The 15,563-nt window shown below is 47.3% G+C and overlaps 2 protein-coding genes across 3 annotated transcripts; one reads left to right on the plus strand and one right to left on the minus strand.

Moving 5' to 3' along the window:
• Positions 1-3,418: 3,418 nt before the first annotated feature.
• On the plus strand, positions 3,419-10,886 carry LOC123044962 (ketohexokinase). Of its 2 annotated transcripts, none has more exons than XM_044467866.1 (12): positions 3,419-3,680; positions 3,793-3,882; positions 4,014-4,091; positions 5,689-5,763; positions 8,363-8,415; positions 8,990-9,140; positions 9,398-9,514; positions 9,622-9,745; positions 9,886-9,971; positions 10,092-10,227; positions 10,412-10,464; positions 10,574-10,886. In XM_044467866.1, the coding sequence occupies exons 1-12, from the start codon at positions 3,540-3,542 to the stop codon at positions 10,655-10,657; spliced, it is 1,188 nt and encodes a 395-aa protein (XP_044323801.1). In that variant the 5' UTR covers positions 3,419-3,539; the 3' UTR covers positions 10,658-10,886. The 2 variants fall into 2 exon arrangements, with proteins under 2 accessions (XP_044323801.1, XP_044323795.1); XM_044467860.1 differs by having other exon boundaries at positions 3,420-3,680; positions 9,871-9,971.
• Positions 10,887-11,641: 755 nt separating this feature from the next.
• Positions 11,642-14,860, minus strand: LOC123044953 (uncharacterized). Its single transcript, XM_044467857.1, has 4 exons — positions 14,641-14,860; positions 13,830-14,495; positions 13,327-13,413; positions 11,642-13,220 (listed from the first exon to the last, which is right to left on the minus strand). Exons 2-4 carry the CDS (start codon positions 14,148-14,150, stop codon positions 11,982-11,984), a joined length of 1,647 nt encoding a protein of 548 aa, XP_044323792.1. The 5' UTR covers positions 14,151-14,495; positions 14,641-14,860; the 3' UTR covers positions 11,642-11,981.
• Between the last annotated feature and the right edge of the window lie 703 nt (positions 14,861-15,563).

The raw sequence follows: 15,563 nt of genomic DNA on the forward strand, positions 1-15,563 counted from the left end.
ATTACTTCCCAATGCCTTCCTCTAGGCCCAAACAATGGTGAAGTGTCATGTAGTCGACGTTCACATGACACCACTAGAGGAATGACACCATACGTCTCATCAAAATATCGAACGAATACCAAATTCACATGACTACTTATAGCAAGAGTTTTCACATGTCCTCAAGAACAAACGTAACTACTCACAAAGCATATTCATGTTTATAATCAGAGGGGTATTAATATGCATAATGGATCTGAACATATGATCTTCCACCAAGTAAACCAACTAGCATCAACTACAAGGAGTAATCAACACTACTAGCAACCCATAGGTACCAATCTGAGGTTTGGATACAAAGATTGGATACAAGAGATGAACTAGGGTTTGAGATGAGATGGTGCTGGTGAAGATGTTGATGGAGATTGACCCCCTCCCGATGAGAGGATCGTTGGTGATGATGATGGTGATGATTTCCCCCTCCCGGAGGGAAGTTTCCCCGGCAGAACAGCTCTGCCGGAGCCCTAGATTGGTTCCGCCAAGGTTCCGCCTCGTGGCGGCGGAGTTTCTTCCCCAAAGATTACTTATTATTTTTTCTCAAATGAAAGACCTCATATAGCAAAAGATGGGCATCGAAGGGCCACCAGGGAGCCCAGGAGGCAGGGGGCGCGCCCAGGGGGGTAGGGTGCGCCCCCCACCCTCGTGGCCAGAGTGTGGGCCCCTCAAGTATTTCTTTCGCCCAATATTTTTTATATATTCTGGAAATAACTTCCGTGAAGTTTCAGGACTTTTGGAGCTGTGCAGAATAGGTCTCTAATATTTGCTCCTTTTCCAGCCCAGAATCCCAGCTGCCGGCGTTCTCCCTCTTCATGTAAACCTTGTAAAATAAGAGAGAATAGGCATGACTATTGTGACATAATGTCTAATAGGAGCCTATAATGCAATAAATATCGATATAAAAGCATGATGCAAAATAGACGTATCAGACAGATGTCATGCTTGCTCTCAATCAGTTCTATTGTTGCTCTGGCCAAAACTTCAGCGAGCTTAACTCTGCTTGGCTTTGCTGCCCAAAAAGGATGGTGCTATCAAGATGGCTGATTATCGCCCCATCAGTCTCATTCATTCCATGGCAAAGCTCATTGCAAAAGTAATGTCTATCCGCCTGGCGAAGGTCATCCACCTGATTATCTCACCAGCCCAAACAACCTTCATGAAGACAAAATGCATATATGACAGCTTCATGTATATGTTCAGAACGGAGTCCGGTCGTTGCACAGGAAAAGCACGCCGGCAGTGCTGCCGAAGCTTGACATCACCAGGGCTTTTGACAGTATATCCTGGTCCTATGTTCTTGAGCTCTTGCAGCGGTTGGGTTTCAGTTCCATATGGCGAGACTGGGTGAAGATGCTGCTCTCAACCTCGCACTCTTCCTTCCTGCTCAATGGCCTGGCCGGGCAGCCGGTCTGGCACAGAAAGGGGCTAAGGCAGGGCGATCCCCTTTCTCCATTGTTGTTCATCATCGCCATTGATCCCTTGCACCGGCTGTTGCAAGCTGCTGGAGAGTTAGGACTGCTCCAACCTCTGCCGGGTAGAGAAATAAAATTGAGGGTCAGTCTATATGCAGATGACGCGATCATATTCGCTAACCCGATCAAAGAGGAGATTGAAACACTCATGCAAATTGTGCATTGCTTTGGAGAAGCCTCTGGCCTGAAGATCAACCTTTAGAAGTCCACGGCCACGCCGATCAGATGCTCGGGCATCGATATGGAGTAGGTTCTGCAGAGCTTTGGCGGGCGGCTTGTTCACTTCCCTCTCACATACCTAGGGCTGCCAATCACCATCAAAAGCCCCAGGCTTGTGCACCTGCAGTTTGTTCTGGACAGGATTCGGGCCCGTCTCACCGGGTGGAATGGAAAGCTGTTGTCCATCGCTGCCAGAAGGGTGCTAGTCAGGGCTGTCCTAAGCTCGCTTCCGACTTATGCAATCACCGCACTGCGGGTGCCCAAAAAATTTCTGCAGGAGGTGGATAAATCTCGTCGTAAATTCCTCTGGGCACAAGATGAAGAACTGACCGGCGGCAAATGCAAAGTCAATTGGTCCAAGGTTTGCTCGTCCGGAGTATGGCGGCCTCGGCATCCTCGGCCTTACAAAATTCAGCAGGGCCCTGAGATTGAGATGGTTGTGGCATTCATGGGTGAGCCGAGAGCGGCCGTGGGTGGGGATGGAAGTGCCTTGTGATGAGAGCGACAAGGCGGCATTCAGCCCAATGACGATTATCACCATTGGCGTCGGCCGCACGGCTACCTTCTGAGGCTGCGCCTGGGCTAGTGATGGGCCCCTCAAGGTGTCCTTCCCGCGCCTTTTCAATCACTCGAGAAGAAAGAACAGGACTGTACAGGCGGCACTGCGCGACAATGCTTGGATCAAGGACTTGGCACATGGCAACGTAAACCCTCTCCTCCAGGAGTTCCTGATCTTAGAGAGATTGATTAGAACTGCCAGAATGAGTATGAGGCCGGGGCAGCCTGACGAAATCAGATGGAAATTCACGGCGAACGGGATCTACAGCGCGTCATCGGCATACCAGGCACAGTTTCTTGGATCGGTCCAGGCTCCGTTCAGGAAAACCTTGTGGACGACCTGGGCCCCTGGCCGGCTCAAAACTTTCACCTGGCTGCTGCATCCGAATCGGCTATGGTGCAATGACAAGCTGCAGAGAAGAGGATGGGAAAACCAATACTTCTGCCAACTTTGCCTTCGACATCTTGAAAGTTCGGTTCATTTGTTATGGCACTGCGAGCTGTCTGTGAAGAGCTGGGAGAAGGTGGCCTCGTGGTAGGGCTGCCAAACTGTGCAACTAGGTCTCTGGTCCTCCCTTCAACGCTCAACAGAGATCGTGGACACGATCATCAGCAACACCGCGAAGGGAAGCAGGAAGGGCATCACGACCATCATCATGCTCGTGCTTTGGGAAATCTGGTTGGAGCGGCACCACTGCACCTTCAGAGGCAAGTGGCGCAAAGGACCGACATATTGGCTGCGATCAGGCGTAACATTGAATTGTGGCGGCAAGCGGGAACCCAGTGTCTAGCACAATCATTCGCAGAGCCACCATCAGGGATCGGCTAAGACGTAGCTCTCTGTCTCTCTCTTTTGGCCAGCTGCGCCTTTTCCTTTCCCTTCTTTTGTTTTTCTTCTCTTGATCCTAGGATCACCTCTCCATGTTTCATTTTCCCGCTTCTACCTGCTTAATACTCCGTATATGAATGCCAGCAATTTGCTGGATCTTTAAAAAAAAAATCACCCCTTCTCTGAACTGAATCTCTAGCAACAGTCGTATTCCAATGGTCCGAACAGGCGAACAGTTGAGATCGCCCACAAGAGAACAAAACACTTTCGCAGGCCTACTCGCCACCAAGCGCAAATCCGACGGAAGCCGGGGCCCACACTCACTTCACTCTCGTCAGCTACCTCCCAAACTCTCTCAACGTCGCAAGTCGATCGCAACCACTCCCGCGGGTCTGGCCGTCGCTGTCCACCCACACCCGCCCACCATGTCGCTCATCCGCTACCTGCCGTCGCCGTACCTTCCCCTCCCCTCCGCCGCGGCCCGCCGCCGTGGATTCCTCCACTCCGCCGCGCCTCCCGGTGCCCGTGCCGCCGCCGTCCATGTCCTCGCCGCGAACCGCGTCGTGGTGCGTCACTGGGCCTCGTACACTAATTAACCTTCTCACTCACAGGCCAATGCTGGTCATGGGGTTTGACGAATCGCTCGTGACTGAGCTTCCTTCCTCTTTGCTTTTGCAGCTGGGGTGCGGGCTGGTGACGCTGGACTACCTCGCCACGGTGGACGCGTACCCGCGGCCCGACGACAAGATCCGCAGCGGGGAGCTGCAGGTACCCTACCCCTTCCGTGCGCGCGGGCGCGGTTGCCTACCTCTCTAGTTCCCCCTCCACGAGCTGGATTTGCGGCAGGGTGTATGCTGTACTACTAGTGTCCATTCCCTGGTGGTTCTTTGTGTGCGCAGATATCGGGAGGCGGGAACGCCGGGAACGCATTGACAGGCGCTGCTCGTCTGGGTCTCAACACCAGGCTCATCTCCAAGGTAGTAAATTCCTCCACCTCGTCTTGTGGCAACACGTTGAATCATTTGACGTTATGGATTTTCCATTGAGATGGCAAGGGCAGACCCCTTATCTAAAAGCGCAAACCCTCCCGCTTATCCATTTCCTTATAGTTTTTTTTTAAGGAATTGAACGTTTCTTCACCTGGCGGATCACATAAAATTTAGTCCCTTCGAAATTTTATTTTGCCAATTATTTCAAACCGTTTGCTCAAACAATTGAAACAAATTCATCACATTTTAAAACAAACATACACAATTCAACACCACACCATAATTCAACGACGAACATAAATAAAATTCATCGGATCCCTCAAACAACTAAAAATAATCATAATTTATGCCAAAAGGCACTGAATGAACAAGTTCATTCAAAAACACATGGTGGACCAAAAACCATTGTAGTTCACATGGGCCTCACGCACTTGGTCGTCACCATCGGCACCATCATTAACGCCGCCGTCACCATTCCCGCCAAAAATTCTCCTTTATTTGGTCGGCCCGGCGTGGCATCCAGAGAGACATTGACCCAAGCTTCACAAAAAAGCTTTGTCTTCCTGGTCTTGTAGTTGCACGACCAACTGCTCTTTTTTTATGTTTGGGTATCCTTGACCCTTCCGCCCCCTTGACCTCCTCCACCCCTCGGCATTTCTCATCATCTCTTGGGTATATGACATTGACATGGCAATGTCATCAAGGCCGAGTGTGTGGCTTACATTCAATTGTTCCATGAAATCGGCCGCATCATCATTCATTTGCTCACTACAAAAGCAATAAGTAACCTAGCAATCAATATCACATCATGCATCATCATTCATTTGCTCACTACAAAAGCAATAACTTACCTAGCAATCAATATCACATCATGCATCACTCTCTTGAGCAATTGCAAAACAAAACGGAAAACATGGAAAACTTTTACCTTGCGAGCATATCCTCGAGCATGTCGGCCTCGCTCCTAGTTCCGTCTGAATTCGTGCCTTCGTCGGCCGCCGGAGGTGGAGGGGGTGGCAGCGTGGCTGCAGGAGGCCAAGGGCAATGGCAGCCTTCTTCGTCCTGGCCGTCAGGTTGTTCGCCTTCGTCGATGGTCGACAGTCCCATTTGCCGGTCGGCACCGACAAGGGTGGTAGGGTAGTGGCGGCGGAGCGAATGACAACCACCATCGGCGACTGAGAGCTCTTGATAATGTTCTTCCCTTTGCGCCGCCGTTTTGGTCCTTGCGGCGCCCAATTTTCGGTCGGCGGTGGGTCTCTAGCGGAGTTGGGGCTTTCTTCATCGATCATCGAGGCCGGGATGGACGGCGGCAGGGCGAGCGACGGCGGGGGAAGCTGTGGGCGAGCGGGAAGCAGCAGGGTTCGGCCTTATTTTTCCTGAGAACAGTCGTTGCAGGACTAAATTTGAGCAAGTGAGGGGAAGTCTTAGGGAAAAGGTCATACTTGAGGAACTAAACTTTATAAGGTATCTGCTAGATGATGATTAATCTCCTAAACGAAAATTTCCCCCTCAAATATAACTTTTAAGAGATATCTTAGAGATGCCCTATGCTTTACTGAACTTCGCTCAACTTGTGTCTTTTCAGGTGGCCAACGATGAAATAGGAGGAACTGTTATTTTGGAACTCAAGGAAGCTGGGATTGACGTGTCACATGTTATAGTAAGCCTTGAATTACGACTAAACTATTTCATCATGTGCATGCAAGTAATGATATGGTCAGAGCATCTCTAGCCGTTCGGCCCCCAGGGGTTTGAAATAGTGCCGCTTGGGGGCCAACCGGCGGTAAATTCGGCATGGGGGGGCTCGGGTTCCCAGCCGACTCCCCAAGTTCGCCCCCCGGCCGCCGATTTCGGCCCAAATTCGGCGCAAATTAGGCCCAGATTCGGTGTGCTTCAACACAAATTCAACAAAAACTATTTTTTATCACATAGTTCATCACAGAAATCAATACAAATCAAATAGTTCAACGAAGCGAACTCATAATTCAAACACAAATTAAAACTCCTAGTTCAACGAAGCAAACTCATAGTTCATCACACATCGAAGTAGGCGTTGCCCTTGAGCCTCCATAGGTGCTCCACCAGATCGTGCTGCAGTTCTTGATGCACCTGTGGGTTTTGGATCTCCTGACGCATATTGAGGAAGGCAACCCATGATGCCGGTACCTGGTGATCAACTTGGGCAAGAGGACCCTGCCTATAATATGGTTCATTGTCAAACACTGACTCTTCCTGCTTGCTCTCAATGATCATGTTGTGCAAGATGACACAACAAGTCATCACTTCCCACATTTGATCTTTCGAGTAGGTTAGAGCGGGGTACCGGACAACAGCAAATCGAGATTGGAGCACACCAAATGCCCGCTCGACATCCTTCCTGCAAGCCTCCTGACACTTGGCAAAGTAGGAGTTCTTGCCTCCTGACACAGGGTTTGAGATAGTCTTCATAAATGTGGACCATCTCGGATAGGTGCCATCTGCTAGGTAGTATCCCTTGTTGTAGTGGCGCCCATTGACCTCGAAATTCACCGGAGGAGCATGACCTTCAACAAGCTTGGCAAAGACATTCAAGCACTGCAGTACGTTGATGTCATTGTGAGTTCCTGGCATACCAAAGGAGTGCCAAATCCAGAGGTCCTATGTGGCCACTGCCTCAAGTACCACACTGCAAGCTCCTTTGGCGCATTTGTACATCCCCTGCCAAGCAAATGGACAGTTTTTCCATGCCCAATGCATGCAGTCGATGCTTCCAAGCAACCCCAGGAAATCCTCTTGCTGCATTCTGTGCTAGGATCCGATCAGTGTCTTTAGAATTGGGTGATCGCAAGTATTGTGGTCCAAACACTGCCACCACTACCCTGTAGCACTTGTACAAACACTCAATGGTGGTGGACTCGGCCATGCGTCCATAGTCTTCCAGTATATCACCGGGAGCTCCGTATGCAAGCATCCTCATATCTCTCGTGCACTTCTGGAGTGAGGAGAATCCAACTGTGCTGGTGCAATCCTTCTTGCAAATGAAGTAATTGTCGAACTCCCGGATGGCATTCACAATCCTGAGGAAGAGCCTTCGGCTCATCCGATAACAGTGCCGAAATACTTTCTCGCTGTGCAGTGGAGCATCGGTGAAGTAGTCGGCGTAGAGCAAGCAGTAGCCCTCCAGTCGATGCCTCTGCTTGCTCTTACGGCGGCCTGGCGCCGAACCACCTCACCGCGGCTTTGCATTGTTCGCGAACAGGCCGGCCAGAGCGGCGAGGATCATGAGGTACTCTTCGTCCTGGGTGTCGGCCTCGGCTTCCTCCTCCATCAGCGCTGCGAACACCTCCTTGTCGTCGGAGACCATTGTCGAACAGGCAAATCGCCGAACACCTGGCGGGCGTGGTGGGTGCGCAGCCGCCGGTATCCCCCGCCTGCGTGGCCGGAGCCCTGGAAAGCTCGCCCAGGAGCGGGATGGAGGCTGCCGCGGCGAAACCCTTTCTTTCCGACGGCGAAATGGCCTTCCTAGCGGTGGAGCAGTGGATGTGGCAGGTGGGCGGCGCCGAGATCGGCACGGCGGCGAAAGGGGAAGTGGCGTCCTACGGCGCGCGGGGTCGAATCAGGGCGGGGAAAAGGCGTTTCTCACCTGACAGTGATGGCCCACGCGCCACTTTTCCTTCCGCCGGAGCCCCCAAGTGCCCCCCGGTGCGCTGGGTTCGGCCTAGATCGGCGGGCCAAAAAATGGGCCTGTCCGGGAGGGGGGGGGGGCTGGGTTTTTTTTTTCAGCACCGGCGGAAAAAATGGCGTCCTGGGGGGCCTGTTGGGGGGGGGGGGGGCGAGTGGAAATGCTCTCATAGGCAAGACACAACACTTCCTAACTGTTTCCCTAAAGTAGACATTCAGATTTGTAGCATTCTGTTTTCGGGGCTCATATATTTGTTTCTGCCACCAGGAGGATAGCAGCATCCCTTTCAGACAGTACCACTGAAATTATGGCCACTACCCAAGAATAAATAATACTCTTTTCTAGCGGATATGTCTAATACTTAAGGTGGATGGTACTAATTCTCTAGAAAAAGAAGTTACACGACCACACAATTTGTTGTGTTCAAGAAATAAAAATACATGTCGTCAATTAAACCACCCATTTTGACCATGATATGTCTTCTACAGAGTCAAAGCATTAATAGATGAGAGATGCATGTGAAATCTACATTGAAATATCAGACTGGACTTCCCTTCGATTTTTTATGTCTCATATTCTCTGTCATTCTGCTTTGCAGATCTCTGATGGTGGAAACACAACATTTGTTTATGTCATTATTGATAAGAAAACGTGAGAATATATCTTTTCTTCATCATCATTATTTAAAGGCAGCTAGTGTTTAGTTTCATGTAGTCATAACTAGGTGAGTGAAGCAGTCAACACAGCTGAATGTAGATTTGCTGGTCATCTTGTCCACTCTGCCAGTACATGTAGATAAATTTCCCAAAATAAAGTTTCCTATTTATCTGAATGCAATCTGCAGACCTTGTCATATGAACATCTTTTCCGAATATTCCTTTCTTGTTACTTCGACATGAATTCTTTTGACAACATAACATAAAATCGCTACTAAAAGGCCTCCACGGTGTTCATTCTGGATATTGCACGTTAGATCTGATATACAATTTAGAACAAACATAGGAACAAAGGACAATTATTTTTCTACACATAACCATTTTGTCATTTGCTGTCCACTTTCGTTGTTTTACTGGTTCCTGAATCAGTTTCTACATGACTGAAACTGTTAACCTTGTTTAAGAATAGGATTATGGTACACTGCTCTTATTCAACTTTTGCACTTTACTTTTATGGCATCATAAACGAATTATCATACGTATACTTATAAAACTCTTTGCATTTGTAGGAAAACCCGAACATGTATAATCACGTCAGGTTACCCTCCAATGGTTCCTGGTGACATATCAATGTCAAATTTGTCAGCTGCACTACAAGATGTAAACTTGCTATACCTAGACGGATATTCACATGAAATGGCACTATCTGTTGGTAAGCAGGTAGGTTTATTTTTTCGAGTTGTTGCAGTATTAATTCACTGATACGTACATCATATATGTTTTTGTTTTCCCACTTTGTATGTGTTGTTCAATCTTCAAAAGTCCAGGTGTATCCTTAGTGGCAAACTAATTCTTTTCCTTCTTGTTATTTAGAAGATTTAAATATAATTTCTGTATATAACTAGTATACTACAGTGACACTAGATAAAACCTGCAAGATAAATATATCCCAGTTGAGTGTGTTGCATGATGCACAGGCTGATCTGATGAAGATTCCAATACTGGTTGATGCGGAGCCAGAAAGAACAAAGACAGAACTGGAGCATCTGCTCGGCCTATCGAGTTACATTGTCTGCTCGGGTAAATTTCCAGAGGTATCGTGAGGCCATGACACATTTTAGCAGAAGTGAATATTCCTTGTATGGTACACCTTTCATTACTTCATTCACACACTAATTTCAGTGACGTCTTCTTTTTAAAGAAATGGACATCAATTTCATGCATTCCCTCAGCACTACTAGAGATCCTTGTGCAATATCCCCGTGCGAGATTCGTCATTGCAACCCTTGGAGAAAACGGGTGCATGATGCTTGAGAGGATCGAAGGTGATCAGTTTCAAAACTTTTGGTCTTGTCCTGATAAGAATAGCACCAGCAAGGATCAACATGATGTGTAATTGTGGCCTTCCATTTTATTTTATTTTCTGGTCATCCGGTACCTTCCTGAACAGATGATTCTGGAATAGATGCGGTAGATATTGGGAATGTTGCTGAGTCCTTAAGGCTTAAAGTGCATAAAGATGACAGTCTGCCAACTTGTGTATCATCCAAGGTATGAAAAAATTGACAATGTTTCTGGTCCTCACAACCATTTAATCATGTCGGGTCACCGAAATTACTGAAGAAACTGACATCTGTAAGGATTTTACCGTTTTGAAATTTATCATTCTAGTTCATGAGACTCTCTGGAAGAGGGCATGGGACTATACACGGAAGATTGCTCATAGGAACAGCAGAAAAAATCCCCGCTCCAGAGCTTGTTGACACCACCGGTTGTGGCGATGCGTTCATAGGAGCAGTGCTCTACGGTGAGGCATATCAACTTCTTCCTTCCTTATTCATGATATTATCTTTCGCATATAGGAAGAAGATTGCTATGAATAAGCCAGTAGGCGTACTGATTTCTCGCTGGCATAAGTTGAGGCCAGTTATTTTTGCTTTCAAATAGATAGATGGTGATTGTCGAAATTTCCCCCTGTTGATTCTACACAGGGCTGTGCACAGAGATGGCTCCGGAAAAGATGCTGCCTTTTGCCTGTCAAGTGGTAAAACAGTGCTCAATCTGCTAATGCCACGAAAGAAGTGGCTTTATTCCGACTGAGATGTACACTGAGAGCCTGCTTGGTTTGGTTTGGTTTGCTGTTGGTGTGGCAGGCAGGCATCAAATGCAGAGCGATCGGCGCGCGCACCGGCCTACCGTGGCGATCTGATGCCCGCTTGTCCAAGTACTTGCGTTAGGCACCCTGAAAGAATTGTGTGGAGAAAAAGGAACGGCTTGGAGAGGATGCACCATGGGAGTGGACTGAAACATGCATGCTATATGGTGCGGTACAAGTGTCATCGTAAAGAGCTCGCGTGTCGATGCCATATATGTGTGTTTGGTTGAATAAAATCCGTCCGTGATGTGGGAATTTCCTGATTTGTTAGTTCAAACAAGGCCCAAAATTTATGCAGCACATATGTGAAATTCTTGTGTTCTAGCCAAGAATTTGGCCACTTTCTGACACGACTTCATAGATACCCAGTAATCCTCACCCCTGCTTTCAGTCCTCGGTTTCACACCAACAATTCCACCTTGTCCCTTCTGTAAAAAAAAAGTCGAGAGAATTTGGCCACTATATATCCTAAAACTTTCATTTTCATAGAAGAGAAGCAGGGTATCAATTACAAGAATTCATTTTCATAGAAGAGAAGCAGGGTATCAATTACAAGAATTCATTTTCATAGAAGAGAAGCAGGGTATCAATTACAAGAATCGTACGCAAACATGCGAACAATAGCACCGCAATTCACCCACACCTACACCACGCTAAGTAGGCTAACCCCTCACAAATCGGTCACCACCTGAAGCTCCAGCATGTTCCCAGTCGTCCCAACCCGGGACAGATCGTTACATGTTGAGGTTAGCCAACACTCGCGTTTCTCTGTTTCCACAGTTCAAACCCTTGACGATCAGTAGGCATCGTATAACAGACTAGTGAATTTTTAGCACTAGTTATTCTGCACCTAGTTAAGAACCAGGAACACAATAACCAGGGAATCAAACCCTCTCCCTAGTAGCTGGAGAGTAGTCCCTAGTGATTTTTTACAGAATAACTAGTGAATAACCAGTCTAGGGAATACTCTACAGCTAAGAATCTTCATGAGGCACTCTTTTCTCCTAATAATACTATCAAGCATGCATAATCAAATGCCTCACAATGCCAGCAGGCAATCAACATGTACCACAAACAGGCGTTTTTGGCGCTAGAATAGTATATGGCCCATAGAAATATGAGCAATAGCTAGGTAGTGGAAATTTTGCTCTTCTATTACAGTGACAAAGATTACTAGCATCTAAGGCCTCCTAATAAAAAGGCCCGTATGACTGACAGGTTAAACACCAACCCATCTAAGAAAATATCTCCACCACACAACCTAGTTAATTACTGTACAAGGAACATCTTCACCTCTCGTGTCAAGGAAACCCTACGGACCAGCTACTAGTAACATAAACGGTTTTATTGTCCACGAAGCCCACCAATGCTAAAGACGGGACAGCCTCTGACTCTGAGAGTGCTGCTTAAGCCCAGTCGTCGAGTTCAAAGTCAAATATAAGGCCTGTAGAATCCAATCCGGAAGAGTCCCTCTGATGAGCAGCTTCTAACAATAATTCATCTGCAGGGGGGCTTAGAAAACCATCAAGATGAGCTTCATCTGGACTAAGATTGCCACCATAATTCAGAGGATGCAAAGTTTGCTTAGGAGCATTTGTCTGGGTACCACCACCTGTTGTATGAATGGGCAAGCCATGCCCACTAGAAGTCATCAGGTTTACGGCTGACGCAACAGACTTGGTGTGAAGGCCCTCCTCCCCTTGGTTTGCACCGGCATCCAGAGGTTGGGGGGAAGTCCTCACAGGCTGCTGGGACCGTGAAGTACTGGTACTGTAAGCAGAATCGTCTAATACTCCCAGATCCGATGCCACACTAGCAAGTATGTCTTGCCAGCTTTGTGTGGAAACATCGATTACTGGTTCTGGCAGGAATTGTCTGCTCTCATTCATAAGCGAGGTGCACCGGGAAAGTTGAGATCCTACGCCATGCACTACATTTGAGGCAGCCTGTGAAGATGGTGGCAGCTGACCTTGTTGCCCCTGAGATGCTATTGGCGCACTGAGAGATCTCTGAGGGGCACTTTTCTTGACAGTACCACTGAAAGGATTGGTTCTTTGTATAGGTTGAACTTGCTGAGATACATGGGTAGTATTAGTTCCTGGTATAGCTTGAACTGGCTGTGATACATGTGGCAATGCATTGTTCATAAGGGACGGGGTACTGATTGGAGCACTAGAACCAAATTGGTCAGCATTTCGGATTGTGTGACCTGGAGAAGCTGTCCCTACTCTTTTGAAGTTTCCACGTGAATGAATGTTTTGAGCAGTGTGGACATTGTTTGTACTTCTCCCCGCTTTTGTCGCAAGGGATGCTCTTGGTGTACTGATAGTCCGTCCTACATTCAGTGAGACTCTAACTGAAGTGTGTCTTTGTTTGTTTTGGCTCATAACATGCAGAAGAGGACTTCTGTTTGCAAAAGACGAGACTTGACACTGTATATCCTTCTTAATGGATGGTGCCATTGTTGGGTAGATGACATTCTGGCATTGTTCTGGACGAGATGCTGGAAGACTTTTAGACTTGAATGCTTGCCGCAGCTGTTTCCACTTTGATTCCTTATCCGTAGCATGACAATGATCATTAAGCTGGATACCTTTACCCCAATAATTACATGGAGCTGGGGCATCGCATACAAAACAGTGACACTGCATTTAAGAAGTAACAATGAAATGGCATAAAAAATGTACATTCTCTAATGATACTCAACTAGTGTTCACCAACAGCATCATGTAGTTAACACTTGTTACTTACCATGCTACAATGCTTCACGTGAGAAGTAGCGCTGAAGGGCAAGTTAGAACATAGATGGCGTGAATGAGGGAAGTCCCTGCACGCTACCTGCAAAAAAATGAGAACTTGTTAAGGTTAAACATCAAAGGAATGCTACTGAAGCCTGCCTACAGGTAAACTGTAGCTTCTATGGAAAGCCCTAAATTATCTTTTGTTCAATTTAACATGAATTAAAAACCACAAATATATTCATAAGCAATAAAGTCAGGTAGACATGAATTTAATATGTGTCATTAACCACATTCATAGTATTTGAAATTACTAAATTAATGCAAGCTCTCTAAACAATATCCGTGACTCGATCCAAAGTCACAGATATACATCCAACGAAATCAGCACAAGATGGTCATGCATAGTAGTACAAAGCATTTCATCTCCATACACAGTGTCAAACATAACAAGGTACTGCTTATATGGTATGAACAAAATGCATTGCTGTGGATGAAATGGAAGGAAACAAATACCGGTCCTTTCTCCCCGACTATCTGCAATTCATCGGAGCTGCTATCTCCCACACTCCCCTTGTCCTCCCCGATGGTAATTGCCTTCTCAGGGTCACCATCTAGAACCACACAATCATCGTCATCCTCATCATCACCACCACCAGGGTTGGCCTTCTTCTGTGGCGGCGAGAACTCACCCATCACCACGAGATCAAAGAAATCGTCCCCATTTGGCCCATCATCATTCAAAAGCTTCCCAACCCAGTCGTCAACTGGCTTCCTGGGCATGGGAACGTCCTCCTCGTCGGAGCTGATCTCCACAAAATCCACGACCGACCCCATCCAGCCCCCCGAACCCTAACACGGCCGCGCCCCGGGGTTGGGGCCAGATTGCCCAGATTGGCAAGAACTTGGAGGACCTCCGAGGAACCAAGAAACCCTCGCGAAGACAATGATACTAGGCGGGGAAAGGGGAGCCCAAGATGTCGTCGGCCAGCATGGATCCGGAACCAAATATGGCTCCCAAGAAACGCCTCTAGGAGAAGGTCTAGCTCGCCAGAAGGAAATCTATGGATTCTTGGCTCGGTCGGCGGTCGCCGCCGCCGCACTCAACGGTTCTGCCGCTGGAAAAGGTCCGGAATTTCGGCCGCGACTGGGGGTGAGGAAAGCGCCTGGAAGAAGGAGAACCTGGAGATAAAGCGCAGAAAATTAGAGCAGGGAAGATCGGGAGAGCATGCCCGGCCAAGAACTAGAAATGGTTCGATGGGTCGACTAGCGTAGCAGAAACACGCAGGAAATAAAAGGGGAAGGAGGGGAGAGAGGGGTGCGCAACCTGAAGCAGTCCTCCCCTGGATGGAGAAGAGAAGAGAGGAAGAAGAGGGCAGGGCAGGGCAGAGCAGGCCAAGCTTAACTGCTTCTTGTATAGGAAATCTCCCGAGGGATTTCGCTTTTATTTCCGCGCTATGTTTTTCCCTTTCATTTATAACATAACAAACATCGTATTGTCGATATTCCTATGTGCCGAAGCTTTCGCAAAAAGGGTGGGCGATGAGGTCATGTCGTGGGAGGGCGACTTAACGGGTTAATGGTTGTATTGTACAGCTCACCGGGTTGGCAACGACTTGGCTTGACTTGATGCATATCGAACGACCCGCTGCTGGTCCAAGGGCCGGTTAATTTTTCAGGATTCTAAAAACTTCTCACATGATTTGCTTACCATAGAATCTGCCATCCAGTTTTTTTTTAAGATTGTAGTTTTAGATTGTGGGTTGAGTTGTGTGCTTAAATGTTTGTACTGCCCTTAGGCAGAAATTGTTTGCCGAATTGCTAACATTTTGTTGTTTTGAACAGTTTCTTGTTGAATATGAACACAATAGCGATTTACGAATATCATAAAGTGCTAAAATATTACAACTAGAATGGTTTTAAAGTTTTGTTCATTACAAAATAGCCTCACGTGTTGAAGTCATGGTACTACAAATAGAAGGAATAATCTCAAGATACGAGATTAGGAGCAATAGCCTCACGTATTGCCGTCATGATACCATCATTTTCTGATGGTAGAGCGTTGGCTCCTTTAAGCGATAATGGAGGAGATGCGTATGTGCAACTTGCTATAACGAATTCAATTGTGAAGACACTTGCATGCAATGACAATCATCTTTTGGATCTCCAGTTTATACTGTGGTATGCCTATGAGAATTCACCATTTCATCTTCGGAACACCAAATGTGTTTCTGATGACATTTTACAAAG

This window comes from Triticum aestivum, chromosome 1A (genome assembly GCF_018294505.1).
Source record: "Triticum aestivum cultivar Chinese Spring chromosome 1A, IWGSC CS RefSeq v2.1, whole genome shotgun sequence".
NCBI lineage: Eukaryota > Viridiplantae > Streptophyta > Magnoliopsida > Poales > Poaceae > Triticum > Triticum aestivum.

Excerpts from the sequence above, each read along its gene's own strand:
- LOC123044962 (XM_044467860.1), top strand. The coding sequence starts at position 3,540 with ATGTCGCTCATCCGCTACCTGCCGTCGCCGTACCTTCCCCTCCCCTCC. Across the intron at positions 9,515-9,621 it reads GCTCGGGTAAATTTCCAGAG|AAATGGACATCAATTTCATG; the intron begins GTATCGTGAGGC and ends TTCTTTTTAAAG. Across the intron at positions 9,746-9,870 it reads GATGCTTGAGAGGATCGAAG|ATGATTCTGGAATAGATGCG; the intron begins GTGATCAGTTTC and ends CTTCCTGAACAG.
- LOC123044953 (XM_044467857.1), bottom strand. The coding sequence starts at position 14,150 with ATGGGGTCGGTCGTGGATTTTGTGGAGATCAGCTCCGACGAGGAGGAC. Across the intron at positions 13,414-13,829 it reads TAGTCGGGGAGAAAGGACCG|GTAGCGTGCAGGGACTTCCC; the intron begins GTATTTGTTTCC and ends ATTTTTTTGCAG. Across the intron at positions 13,221-13,326 it reads ACGTGAAGCATTGTAGCATG|TGTCACTGTTTTGTATGCGA; the intron begins GTAAGTAACAAG and ends TCTTAAATGCAG.